This window comes from Globicephala melas, chromosome 5 (assembly GCF_963455315.2).
Source record: "Globicephala melas chromosome 5, mGloMel1.2, whole genome shotgun sequence".
Lineage (NCBI taxonomy): Eukaryota > Metazoa > Chordata > Mammalia > Artiodactyla > Delphinidae > Globicephala > Globicephala melas.
The window spans coordinates 111,424,562-111,439,927 of record NC_083318.1 but is presented as its reverse complement, the minus strand read 5'-3'; the positions used below and the strand labels follow the sequence as shown (position 1 = coordinate 111,439,927).

General features: G+C 35.6%; 1 protein-coding gene across 1 annotated transcript in view; it reads right to left on the bottom strand.

Moving 5' to 3' along the window:
• Positions 1 to 421: 421 nt before the first annotated feature.
• The window catches only part of IQCM (IQ motif containing M), a 350,482-nt gene continuing 335,537 nt past the window's right edge, over positions 422 to 15,366 (bottom strand). Inside the window, exon 15 of the mRNA XM_060298710.1 lies at positions 422 to 525. Within this exon, the coding sequence (XP_060154693.1) occupies positions 422 to 525 (104 nt within the window). The remainder of the gene's footprint in view (positions 526 to 15,366) is intronic.

Genomic DNA, 15,366 nt, shown 5'->3' with positions numbered 1-15,366 from the left:
ATAGGGAAAACATAATATGATGACTACACTAATAAAATATTTTAAAACACATTTTGAGAAACCATTTCCAAAAAAATGTGAGGTTCTAGAAATAAGAATCTTAACATTTCTTTATGGCATTTATTGGTACTGCAACAAACCAAATTTAAGTCTAATGAAAGGAATTCTTGATACTATGTGATTTCAACTTCATTACGATAAAAGAGATGTCGTTTATAAAAAAAGGTCCAATGAATGGTTCATCCAGAGATATTTAGTAATTATAGACTGACTTGTTGAAGTTCTTTGGATGTGCAAAGATGCTTGTCCTTTTTTCCTGTTGATACAGAATTAATCCATGGCCTATGTTAATCTATGTCTTTGGGTAGATAGGTTCAACTCTTAAGGTTTCAACATTGTATTGAAAATACTATCTTACTTCTCATGATGAATACTGTTGTCTCATTTTCCTTTCTCTCATAGATCCGGCCACCAGGTTCCCAACAATCTGGATGTTAGCTCTTTTGAGTATTGGATGTCCACTGACTGTAAGACAAAATATATAATTACATTAATAAATTTTAAATTATATGACACAATGTATCATGCTTTTGAAATAATTTTAAAATATTATAGGAAATCAGTTATGGTTGTGCTAAAACAAAGATTTGACTTGGGCACATTTCCTTCAGGTGTATTGAGATACATTATATATCATACCACAAGATTCAGCAAGAATTACTGTTGGACCAAAGAGTTGAGAGGAAGGATGGCAGAATCTGGATTCCACCAATCTACAGCATACTTGAAATAAATAAATTAGATGCAACATATGTTTGACCATAAGAACAACAGCATTGAAAATTTTTGCATTACAATGGAATCAGTTCTGATACTGATATTCAAATCAATACAAAGCACTATTTTTATAGATGGCTTGTACTTGATTCATCTTTATGTATAAAATGCCTTCAAATAAATAAAAAACATAGATTTACTGCAGACACCATTTTAGACAGTACTAATTTACAGATATGGTCATATACTTTGCCTTTTAAGACCTATTGTTGTTATTAAACAAAAACATAACCAACTACAAAAAAACAGTTAAAGTTGTGAGAAGAACAATCCTCATTACTAACAGAAAATGAATGACTTGATGTGTTGTCAAAGGAGAAGCAGGGCATTGTTGTTTTCAGGTTTATCTATATTGCCATTAGAAAAAGAGCAAGGCTTATAATAAAAAAACTAAATTAGACTACATTCCGAATATTTATGAAATAATTAGTATTAGTAATTATCATTGCAGGTGTAATCACAGGGAAAGGCAATCACCAATTGATGTCCCAATATAGTAGTTATACAAGATAAGTGTGTTAGTTCTAAAGGTGAGATCTTAGGACTAAATGATTTCCTACTGCAATTTTTTTGATAATATGCAATACCAACTATATATTTCATCAGGCAGAGAATAGCTGAAATACAGGATTACTCAAAGTAGGTAAAATAGAAGAAAAAGTGAATATAATGGTCCAAGCTCCTGTTCTTATACATTTGTGAGTGAATCCAAATTTAATACTCAATCTTAGTTTCCTTATTTTTGAAACAGGGATAATATCTATCCTGTCTGGTTGTTAAAAGGATCCAAAAACATATGTCAAGAGATATATGTGTAAGAATAATGTATTAATATTGACCCATCAATTATAAAATATACCACACTAATGCAAGGTGTTAATAATAGGCAACAGGAGGAAGGGGTTGCAGGTGAGGGGGTATATGGGAACACCCTGTACTTTCCACTAGTATTTCTGTAAACCTAAAATTCCTCAAAAACATAAAGTCTATTAGTTAAAAATAAAGATATGTGCCTGACAATTCATTAAGTATTCAAAATATAGTTGCTGTATTATTATTATTTACACTATGAAGTTATAATATATGTAGGCTTTATAAAGAAATCACTAATAATTGTGTGAGATAATAGCAAATGTATATATATTGGTCTCTGTCCCCAGTTCCTGGCACAGAACTCTTAAAACGCTTACAATTTCCTAAGTGATAACAGCACTGGGAGCATCTTTTGTTCTAATGAGGTGACTCTGGGTGGGCTACTGGATGGGGGCTGGTCACCAGAAAGACCAAGCCATGATTAAAAGCTTGGAACTTTTAGCCCCCTCCCACCAACACTTCTCCAGGGAGGGACAGGGGCTAGAAATGGAGTTAATGGTCCACCATGCCTATGTGATAAAGCCTCAATAAAAATCCCAGTGGTACGGGGTTTAGAAAGCTTCCAGGTGGATGAAAACATCCTTGGACCAGAAGGGTGATGCCACAGGGACAGAAAACAGAAGTACAGGACTCTCCCAGATCTCACCCCACTTATCTCTTCAACTGGCTAATCGTTGGTATCCTTTATCCTATCCTTTAATAAAATGGTAAATAGAAGTAAATGTTTCCCTGAGTTCTGTGAGCTTCTCTAGCAAATTGATAAAACCTGAGGAGGGAGTTATGGGAACCTCTGATTTGTAGCCAAGTTGGACACAAGTTGTGGATAACTTGATAACCTACTACTTGTAATTGGCATCTGAAGTGGGGGACAGTCTCCTGGGATGGAGCACTTAACCTGGGAGATCTGACTGGCATCTGATTCTCTCTCCAGGTGGATTGTGTCAGAATTGAGTAAAATTGTAGGACACCCAGCTAGTGTCAGAGAATTGCTTGTTGACGTGGGAAAAAACGAAACTCACACATTGGAATTGGCGACCAGAATCTTAGTTGGTGACCGGAAGTGGGACTGGGAGCAGAATCCTAAATTGCATAATATATAATTTCATAAATATTTCAATTAAATAAAGGATCATTAATTTTAGGAAGGATAAAAATGTAAGTATACATGATATATTTTTAACCCTTCAAAGTAAGTATTCTCGACCTTCATTTTTGTCATATGGCAGAACAGATTCAGAGAAAAATCTTTTTGATTAAAACAACTCAAATCCTGAATAAAATATTAAGTGTATTTTAACTGCATTGCTAAATTGGCAGAGAAGGAAGAAAATGCAAAGGCCAAAAAAAGTAAAATCAGTAACCTTAGTGAATATTTGAGTGCTAAAGCCAGTTTTTTTTTCTAAGGTTTTCTGCTGAGCCCTGGATATCTGAGCTTCAGCCTTGTGAGGGGAGTGGGGTCAGGAGGTAAAGCATAAGGTTCACTCAAAATGGGAAGCCCGGCATGAGATCACAGCGGAGTGCGGGGCCCCAGAGGGCTACACATCAGAGTAGGTGGGATAATATCACAAAATAAAGAGAGAGAAGGAGAAAGAGAGAGAGAGAGAGAGAGAAGGGCAGGGAAATGAAGGCAAGGGAAGAGAAGAGAAAACTTCAAAGAAGAGGACAGCAAGGAACCTTTCCCTTTTCCACGAGGCTGGGTAGATGGAGCAGAGCCTCAAAGCCACCATTGTTTGATGCCCTGGTTCATGTCACCTGTGTGGTCCAAAATACCTTAAATAAATTTAGAGTTTGTTGGGCCCCAAGAACAAATGAAAAAACCTCTCTAGAGGAAAGCAACTTCAACCAAGGTCTTTAAAATATGTCATAGAAACATATTTTATTAAACCCTTATATGTTACAATCAGTTTTAAATAGAAAAACAGGCTACAAAGCAGTATCTACAATGTGATCCCAGTTTTTTTTTTTTTGTTTTTTTTTGCGGTACACGGGCCTCTCACCGTTGTGGCCTCTCCCGTTGCGGAGCACAGGCTACGGACACGCAGGCTCAGCGGCCATGGCTCACGGGCCCAGCCGCTCCGCGGCATGTGGGATCTTCCCGGACCGGGGCACGAACCCGTGTCCCCTGCATCGGCAGGCGGACTCTCAACCACTGCGCCACCAGGGAGCCCTGATCCCAGTTTTTAAAAAAGTTATATGCATAGGAAACCATGTACAGTATTAAATACCAAAATATTCACAGTGGTTGGAATTATAATTTAGCTTTAGTTCTTTTCGCTTATCCATATTTATGACAGAAGATATTATTTATGTAAAATAACAGTATTAGAGATGTTCAAGTTTCTAGATTGGAATATACGGTAGAAAGTCATTTTTATTGTAGATAATGAATAATCAGAAGTTAGATCTTTGTTGATAGTCAATAATTTGAATAAATGATTTCAACTTGGGAAAATAATCAAATAAAAATAGATAATATGGTTAATATTCATTTAATAGGCTGTATTTTCAGAAAAGGGATACTAAATTTTCCTCAAAGGCTCAAAGTAAGCTTTTGTCCTCTGTTTTCTTCTAAACCATCTCTATGTTTTTATGTTCACAAGTCTATTTTATGATTTTTCATGCCATTTCCATGACCCACTCAAGGTTATATATTGTATTATTCTACACTATTGGCTACTTCCTGTCAGTGCTTCAAAATGAATCTTTGTAGAGCAACTTGGAAAGAAAACAAACACTGACTGTGTTAGAACATAAAATACACATTTAGGTCGTTGAGTATCTATTGAGTCCTATTTGTTCAGGTTCTTGCTAAGGGCTATGAGGTGATATAAAAGGCACTAGCTGAGACCTTTCTGGGTGTTCATTTCCTAATCCAGAAACAATTAAAAAAACAAACAAACAATTCAATTATTATGCTACTCATAGACATTTAGTTTAAAAAATGAAAGTATCTACCTAATGCGGTATAATGGCCCTGCCCACCAGAAGATTATCATAGTGAATACAAAGCAAAAATATAGTCCTAGATGACAAACAATAAAGGACGTATTTAAGTAGTTACATTTGATGCTTATATGTTGCAAGGGTACAAATTTGAACCCAAGTTTTGTGCATCTGAGTATTTCAAACAGAGTTACGTCCATGAAGACTGGCTGAATAAATGCTCCAGAGATCTCTCTGCAAAGAAAGACCAAGAAATCTTCTTGGGGAAAAAAATTCTTAATATGAGAAGAGTGAGCTGAATATTTTCATCTTGGTCCAATAAGATGATGGCTGTTGGCAGGGATGAGTGGTTTCATGTGCTCTGAGCTACCTCTTGCTAAGATGATTTTGCCTTGACTCTGCACTCCCTTCTTCCCCACCCTCCCACCCCGCCAAAGAGATTCTGGCCTATAGCCTTGTGAAAGGAAGACTCAAATGAGAAAATAATGGAGCTGAAAAAGCTATTTTCCTATACCATGTTCTCGGGATACTGAGAGAACAGGGTATCAGTGCTCTGAGATTAAGGGAACTGGGTTACAAGGCCAGGAGAGCGATGGGCTTTTCCCTTCAGCAGGTTGGCTTAGGCCCATATGGAATCCACACACCATGGCCTGGACAGGTGCTAGTGGCAATAGCAGCAGCAAGACACCTCCATCAGGCTTCCTGAGCTTTGGAGTGACAACAGCAGACAGCACTGCAAGGGGGTGGGTGGGAGGGGGGCGAAATTTCTATGTTGCAGCTTAGAACGGTGTATTTATGAGCACAAGTGAGATATCCTAGGAGAACTTCTAGAAATAACTGCAGCTACCAGGATTGCTTTCAAAGAGACCAGAAGTTGCATAAGAGTAGGTAGAAAATTCTATGTGCCACTATTTTTGTGATTATGTATGTAGTTCCGCGGAGCAGCTGGGCCCGTGAGCCATGGCTGCTGAGCCTGCGCCTCCAGAGCCTGTGCTCCGCAATGGGAGAGGCCACAACAGTGGGAGGCCTGCGTACCGCAAAAAACAAAACAAAACAAAACAAAACAAACAAACAAAAAAACCTGAAAGGGTAAAGTAACGTTAAAGAGACTCAGGAACCAACCTGAAAAAGCTCCCAAAGTCTAATGCTGGAATAATTTCAGCAACAACAACAGAATAATGTAGTCTTAGATTATAACTCATAGTAGGAAAGAAATATGTAGGAAAGAAATATTTATAAGTACATATTGATATAAATAAATGATTGAATAAAAGGGGAGAAAATATCTAATAATTCTTAATAATTTATGTTGATACTCCCACCTCCAAGAAAAAAGTTGAATTCCTCCATTCCTCCCCATTCCCTCCCCCAGTGTGAGCTGGACTTAGATATATGCTTTCAAAAAATAGGTTGCAGAAGGTGGATGGGAGGAAAGTTACTTTATAGTGAGTGGAGAAACCTGACAAATACTACCTTGGCCAGGTGATTAAGGTTAACAGCACTGGGGATAAGTCATATTGATAGCATGTTCCTGCTGATATGATGTGGTGAGGAGGGCACGTCACCTCTGACATTCTTTCAAAAAATGTATAATCTCAGCATTTAAAAAAACAATAACAATGAGAATAACAGCTGTCATTTAATGTACATTCATTCTGTGCCAGGCACTGTGCCGAGCACTTTACTTATCTTACTTTCTCTTTCCACCAATACCTGATGCTATCATGATTATTATTATAGGAAACTAAGACTCATATCAGTGACATGTTTCAATGGATAAATAATTCTTGATCTACATATGGACTGCAGAACCTTTTATAACAACTCATTGGAAAACATAGCACTCTATATATATCACTTATTTTTAAAGTAGGTCTAAGTTACATTATATTATTGCTTCTTTTTTTATACATTTGTCCTGTATCTTCAAAATATCAATAATTCACTTCTTTTTCTCAGTGCACTAATCTCTATGAGTGTGTCTTGCAGATAGATGAGTGTTCAATAAATAATTTTGATAATGCTTATTTTTGTTTTATAAAAATGACATCGTACCATGCATATTTTGCTTTCTTCACTCAAGAAGGATTAATTCATGGAAATTCCTTCAAGCTAACTAGTATAGCTCTAATTCATTATTTTAAGTGGTACATAGTATTTTGTGATATGAATAGACCATAATATTCCTCTACTGATTAATGTTTACTTTGTTTCTCAGTTTTTCCAAAGAAAAATAATGTTAAAATAAGCATGTTTGTTTGTTTGTTAGGTAGTGGTTTTATTTCTATGTGATAGATTCTCAAGATGGAGTGCAGAAACACATTTTTAATTTTAATTGATATTGTCAAGGTGCTTTCTAAAACACTGTAAAATTCATATTTCTACCAGCAATGTGTGATGGTACTTCTTTGCTCATATCCCAGCCAACAATAGCAATTATTTTGTTTTGTTTTAATTTTGGCCAATCTAAAAGCTGCTAATCTACTGAGTTTCCTCATCCACTAGTGACTTTGAGCATCATCGCATATATCCAATAGCTGTTGGATTTTTGTTTTGTGAATGGTTTCTCTACATTTTTTGTCTATTTTGCTATGATTGTTCCCTTGTTCCCGATTTTAAATAGCTCACTGTATTAAACCTCTGCCTTCAAAAATGCAATTCCACTCCAAATCAAATTTATTTTTAATTTTTTTTTGAATTTTTGAATTTTATTTTATTTATTTTTTATACATCAGGTTCTTATTAGTTATCTATTTTATACACATCAGTGTATTCATGTCAATCCCAATCTCCCAATTCATCCCACCACCACCACCCCTCTACCACTTTTCCCCCCCTTGGTGTCCATACGTTTGTTCTCTGCATCTGTGTCTCTATTTCTGACTTGCTAACCCGTTCATCTGTACCATTTTTCTAGGTTCCACATATATGCATTAATATACAATATTTGTTTTTCTCTTTCTGACTTACTTCACTCTGTATGACAGTCTCTAGGTCCATCCACATCTCTACAAATGACCCAATTTCGTCCCTTTTTATGGTTCAGTAATACTCCATTGTATATATGTACCACATCTTCTTTATCCATTTGTCTGTCGATGGGCACTTAGGTTGCTTCAATGACCTGGCTATTGTAAATAGTGCTGCAGTGAACATTGGGGTGCATGTGTCTTTTTGAATCCAAATCAATTTTTTAAATAAATTTGCTTATGGTGTTTTTTCATAGAAAAGTTTTGAAAGTTTTATGTATAAGCAAGGTCATTTTTCTTTTCTTCTGTATTCTTTTTGAGTACTATCTTTCCTGCTCCTACCTTAAATATGTAGTTCTCTAGATTTCCTATCAGATTTATTTATTTAGTTAGTTACTTAATTATATACCTATTTATTTATTTAGATGGTTGTTCAGCTTTCTCAACTGCCTCTTTTAGTATCTATTGATATTATCATATGATTTTTTTCTCCCTAAAAATGTTGATGTAATAAAATATGGGAATAGAATTCTTAATTCTTAATATGGTATCATCCTTCTGTTTGGAACAGAATGTTTAATCGATGGCTGGGACAACTTACTTGTCTCCAAGTACTCTGTACTCATGACTACTAAGGCAAAGACTGCCAACTTCTTCCACCCTGTCAGAAACTGTTTTGGATCTTTCAGGCCCAATTACAAGAAATCAACTCTTAGTAAGAGCCCTTCAGCCAGGTTTACATAAAAGTGACCTGGGCATCTTCCATGAGCTGGTTCTCATTCTCTGACCAGTGGCTAAGAAATGAGGCTTTGAAGCAAAGACGTTAGAGATGAAAATACAAGAGCAATTCTAGAATTTTCAAATAGAAATCCTTCATCATATTTCTTTAAGGGGGTGATAGAAAAAGACAAATTAACACAAGTGTAAGACTTTAGAATATATGTAAAACACACAAATAAGAAATTTCTCTGAGTTGATGTAGATCCTAACATTCCAAACAAATATATGAGATTAACTTGAGGAGGAGGCCCATCTAGAAAACACATTTTTAAATCCTAGGAAAAAATGTGTACAAATGCATTTTACCCCAGATGTTCTCCATAACTTAGTATATCTCTTGACCTTCCTTGGTTTTCCATCTCCTTGTCATAAAATGAACGTGGTATGGTATTATTACAAAAATCCACTAGGAAATACTCAAACAAGTGCTTCATTATTTATTTTAGTCTATATTAGGACAATAGCATAGTGAAGATTCAAACTGCTGAATTGCCTCTGAGAAGAAACAATCACAAGAAAATTAAAGTGTTCCAATATATGTGTACACTGGAAAAGAGCAAAGATGGTTCAACCATCTGTGTTATAACCTACTGAGCTCTAACTGAAATCCAATTGATCTTAATGGGATTTAGCTAAGGACAAACAAAGCAGGATGGTCAATATCTCACCAGGAAGTGATAAAAATTCTTGTGACATTTTTAGCACAAAGCAAATTTTGGGATCAGCAAGAACAGAATTCAAATACTGGCACTACTAACTTAGCGCCTCTGTGTTCTCAGGAAAGATGAGCTTGCCTTTCTTCAACTGTAAAATGAAGATAATAAGAGGACTTAACCTAAAAGGATTAGCATAGTAATTTAATGAGAAAATGCACACAAAGCACTTGATTTAGATTTGAATACATCATAATTTCTTAATAAATTTTAGCTGTTGTTATTGCCCTTCTCATTTTTTTTTTCAGTCATCCTTTACTGAGATGGAGATTAGTTTATCAGCATCTGCCTTAGTATATATTTATTTATTGGGTATATTGAGGTTAAAAAAAAAAAAGTGTGTTTGCTATGTGAATGCAACTTCCAGACAGGCAAACAACCTCTTCCAATGGACCGCCAGTTTGTTTCCTCTAACTTTTTCCTATATATTCTCTATTTACCACTGATGCGCCTACATTCTGATGTGAAGACAACTGAAATGTACAATTCTTTCTCCATTCTGATTGGGTTTCAATACACAACACTAGCTCCCCTGCCCACACACATTTCCCAAGTTAAGCTCTGAGGAATAGAAATTTCATTTTGTTTAATCTTCTTCAATTAATCGGATAGATAAATCTATCTGGTGTGTATAAGAGATCTACCAATGCACAGCCCAAACTTCCTGCCCTCCCACCTCTCCCTTCTTTTATGAGCAAAACTTGGAAATATTGAAAGACTCAGGCTGGTAGAGTTCCACCAGTTTCATTTTCCCAGACCTTGAATCTAGGCAATGACAACTTCTGAGCAAGCATATTTATTAATTTATTAATTATTAATCCCTTTCCATACAGGATCCACATCTGCGGAAAGGTTGAGAACAGGGTATGTTCAAAGGGTAAATTCACTCACAGTTATACTTTACCACTAGATGGCACTCTTTGTCATATCGAAGCAAATGTGGGGTCACTTCCTACTACCAAAATGCTCTGCAGTAGGCACTTGGCCTGCACCTGAGAAACATCTAACAGTAACAGTGACTTTGTCACACTGGAAGCAAATAATAATTTCCAATGTAAGACCAAGTCTGGCCTTGATGAGGATAGGAAAATCCAATTATCTCCACCAACAAGAACCTCATTTAATAGGTACCCACCTCCAGTGGGCTGAAGGCTACCTGCAGTGTTTCTATCTCCAACAGTATCCAGCTTTCCACACTCCATCATTCCAGAGGCTTATGGAATCACCTTTTACCCCCACAGACTGTGCTGTCACTATGGTATCAGACTGTGGTGTCACTAGCAAGAACTCAGATGAGCTTCCAATTTTGTGATGAAAACCAATACATCTTTACCATGTAAAACTCCTATGTAAACATGATCCAATTGTTCCTGATTCTCCAAGATTCATTCTACTACTGCTGACAGGTCATGGAAGTTAATTTTCAGGCTGAAAATGGGCATTTTTCTTTCTCAAAGATGCACAAGAACTGAACAGATAAATTCCAGCAACAGTTTTTCAATAAGTCCAGCCCAGAAACATTTTTGTGGAGCTGAGGTCATGAAAAGACCCCAGTTCTAAGCATTCTACATCACACTTAACATTTTGTACTTACAAAGAAGCCCAGCCCTAGAGATTTAGTGGCATGTTCTAATCATGACCAAGTCCTTTTTCTCTATTTGATGCTTCTTATGAATTTCTCAAGTTTTTAAAAAATTATTGTAATTATTCTGAACCAAGAAAAAAACTTGCTTAATTGCAAGTTCCACAGCAGTGGACACATTCTCAGAGGCCCAAGTTTATCTGACATGAAAATTCTCTGAACAGAAGAATTTTAAACCCTTCAAAAATTAGGTCTCCATTGAGACTTGGTTAAAACTCATGTCCAATTGAAAATTTTAAAAAGTACTTCCTTAATCTAGTAAATTTATATGGTGCTGAATAGGTTTTCTTCTCTTTCTGGCATTTCTTGCCTTAAGTAGGTCATCCTAAACACAATTGTAATTAGCACAAGTTCAGTTTCGTGGATGTCTCTCTCCTTTGCAGCTCCCTTTGACCAGAAAAAAAAAAAATGGTGAAATGTACTCTTGGCTCAATTACAGAGTAATTTTAATGCTGAGCCCAGCAAGTTGGGTTTAAAACTCTAGATTATAGATCCCACAATGTTACCCCAATATAATTCAGGGGTTCATGTGATCTCGTTTCTGACATAATCTAGGGTAATGATAAAGAATTCTAATTTTTACTCATCATAAGAAAATGCCCATATACACACTACTATTCAAGATTTGAATCTAGCCGGTCAACAGACTTTGTACTTTTGCCTTTTGTCTGAATGTTAATTATTTGCATACATATTTAACTGAGATATATATTTATATGGTACACAAATATTTTATGCACATTATGATTTTAGCTCTAGGAATTTAAATTTAAAATTATACAAGCATTTATAAACATCTTCTATTCTTGGATCTCGATTCTGTAGTGGATTGATTCCTCCCTTCAACCTTCCACCTCGATCTAGAGCAACCGGAGATACAAAAACTGTATTTCTGAGATGGCCTTGAAACTGACTCTGGATGTTAATTGCCTTCTACCAACTAGCTACACTTTCATAAGATTTGGAAGGGAAAGTGATGTGGAGACCATCTTTCTACCCTTTTCTTTTTTTTCTTTCTGCTAGTAGATAAGGTCAAAGAAAGGCAAGTTTGTTCTGCTCAAGTATTCCAAAGACTCTTACCTAAACTCCTGGGTGACTAGAAGTATTTGCAGCAGCAGCAACAAAAACATCTTCGTGACTTCACATCCTGATTTCCGGAACAGCTACTGGGATGTGTTCTTGTATTCATAGCTCCAGTGGCAGCCACCAAGATGGTAACTTCCCTAGTGGGTCAGACCTTCATTGCTCTGAGAGTCACTCCTAGAAATCCAAACTAGAAACCATCCCTTCACCATTCAACAATTTTTTACAGGTCTTTTTAAAAAAATGTTATTGAAATATAGTTGATTTACAATGTTGTATTTAATTTCTGCTGTACAGCAAAGTGACTCAGTTTTACATGTATATAGTATTTTCATATTCTTTTCCATTATGGTTTAACACAGGATATTGAATCTAGTTTCCCGTGCTGTAAAGTAGGACCTTGTTGTTTATCCATTCTATATATAATAGTTTGTATCTGCTAATTCCAAACTCCCAACACATCCTTTCCCCACCCACCCCCCTTGGCAACCACAGTCTGTTCTCTATGTCTGTGAGTCTGTTCCTGTTTTGTAGATAGGTTCATTTGTGTCATATTTTAGATTCTACATATAATAATCATATGGTATTTGTCTTTCTCTTTCTAACTTACTGCGCTTAGTATGATAATCTCTAGGTCCATCCATGTTGCTGCAAATGGCATTATTTCATTCAGCATTTTTTAAAGTACTAATTTTTGGCATCAAATCAGTTTCTTCTTAACATTTCTAGTGTGCTTTTCATTTCCTGGGCTGAGCCTTGACTGATAAAGTATTCATTGTCTGAATTGTATTACTGCTGTCTGGTAAAAGTTCTTGAAGCTGATGTCTTTTAGAGACTGTGGAGCTGCTGCATCTTGCAGTTTTTTCTTTTCATGCATTCTGGTCCATCGTCCTCACCTAGTCCTCCTTTCCTTAGTAATCCTGTCCATTCACTACTTTAGAACCATTTATGAAAACTATTTTGTCAATCAAGCTTAATTTATCCCTTGGTTCCAGTTTAGGAATGTTAACATCATTTTGAAAGAAAAAGAAAATTCAGGAAATAGAATGTTTGTTTTAAGGCATTTAAAATGACAGTGTTCTGAATGAAGGGAAGTTTTGTTTGTTTCTTTTTCTCTTCTCTGGTATATTTAAACCAGGAAATATGTCCTGATCCCCAGCTCCTACCACTTTTCACCACTGCTGCTACATCCTTTGCTGCTGCTACTATTGCTGCTTCACCCTTGCCCTGAAAATTCTGTTTCGAAAAGTAGTGTAGGTACTGTACTTGATATTTTGCATTTGTCACAAAATAGAAATGTTTTCAAGATAAGTGTGTATAAAAATTAGTGGTCAAGATCATGCCAAGTCCCTTGCCTCTGCCACAGTTTTGCACAAAATCCTTTGTGCTGAAAATCCCATCTTTTATTTTATTTTTTTTAGGATATTCTTTATGAGCAAAATTTAGCCTAGGAATAGCCATTAAGGAGGTCCCAAATCCGGGAGATTGGGATTGACGTACATATACTGATGTGTATAAAATGGGTGACTAATAAGAACCTGCTGTATATAAAAAAAAGGAAGTCCCAAATCCATTCAGTTAAAAAGCTCAGTAAGTTCATATCAAACAATAAATATTGGTACCAGAGCACCTTGCTGAATTTGTTCTCAGCTAAACACTAAAATAAATACCATACATATTTATATGTGATGGTTGTTGGGAAGACTATCAGAAGGGTAAACAACATTTGGGGAAACCATCCGCCATTTGTTTCTTTGTACCTGACCAAAAATATGTTCAGCTGGTATTTGTGCTACTACATAGATGGGCGCCTACAGCCCATCTGATACTTTTGCTTTCATCCTCTTTCTCTGAAGAAGGGAAGGAGGAGACAGAGAGACCAAAAACTATGCCCAAGTCCCAAAATGCCATGGCCAAACCAGAGGAGTATCCTAACAAAGGAGAAAGTCTTTGTCAACAGGAGCTAAGTTAGCTCCTACTTTTTGGTTTATGGATGGCAAGGATTTTGTAGAAAAAAAGAAAAAAAATTAAGTAAAATACAATTTCCACTCTCATATTATTTCAAACATTAGTTTGAAAGTTAATCGGGTTAATGCACTTCTGTGGAAAGAACTGGGACTTTTTGCACTCTGGTTTCTTTCCAGATCTTTTACAAAAACATAAACACAATTCCCATTTACATCTTCTTGCTATTCCATTGTGTTTTTCCTAAATATTATAATTCATTGATTCTTCCTCCCAGTTTATGTCTCTTTAAATTCAGATTGGAAGTATGGAATTTCCTTAGCAAATAGTATTAGATGCTGCAAGATTATTTTAATTTAAATTTACTATAAATAATCATTTAATGAAATAAGCAAATGTCTATTCCATTTTCATTGACAGGGCCAGAGGGTAATATTTGAGTATTTTGTTTCCAACAATTTATTATGAATATTTTCAAACATACTAAAACTGTGAATGAATTATACAATGAAAACCACTTAGATTCTACAATTAATAATTTACTGGACTTTATCATGTATCTCTCCATCTATCCGCCCTGTTTAAGGATTTTATAATCAAATAATAGGAAGAATGAGCTGAAAAACATGGGCATGACTGAATAGAAATCCCCTCACTCTTAATATTTTCAACATTTTGACTTTGCTTTTTCCTCTCTAAACATTTCTATAAACATTTGGAGGATGTTTGAAATGAACACTGAGATTATGACTCATATCTCAACGTTTTCGGCAGGTTTTCCCATGTTTTTCAATAATGCAGGTTTTGTTGAGCAGTAGAGGAAGAAGGGTTATCTTTGAGTATCAGAGTAATATATAAAGCTCCTTACATGTCACGACTCTGCCCTCGATTTTTAAATAATGGGATTTTATAAAAAGACTGAATAAAGGACTCTAAAGCGATAAACTACAGAGAGATATAAGATGCTATTGCCAAAAACAGATAGCATTCAATTAGTTTTTTAAAGGCATTCTTATCACATCTACTCCTAATATTAGCTTTCTCAATAAACAATAGCCTGCTGCAATATTGCCAGGGTTGCCCAGCTGAGATGACAATGTGCAGTGACAGATGATAGGGACCATCTGAAATTGTTGATGTGATTCACAAATGGCACTCACTGGCCGCTCAGTCTTTAAGATCATTCAGTGACTCTAACAAGATACCAGATTAATATTTATGTGGTAACAGAGATAAGAAATGCATTTTTCTGCAATAAAAAATGAACTAAAAATATGTTGTGGGTTTATTTTCACTTACTTTTATCTAACTGAGCCTAATGTGTACATAAAAAACAATAAACACAAATCTTTCTGCTTTTTAAAAAGGGTTTAAATATTGTGTGCCTATTCAAGACTTTAGTTAAGATTTACAGCTTGTATTTGCTATAAATGAAGGGAAAATAGGTAGGGAAAAATATCTCTATGATTTAATGTAATCATGCCACCATTCACACTAGCTTACGTCAGTCTCTAATTTTTAAACATATGAATTAGCACATTAAACTACTGGGTCAAACTAA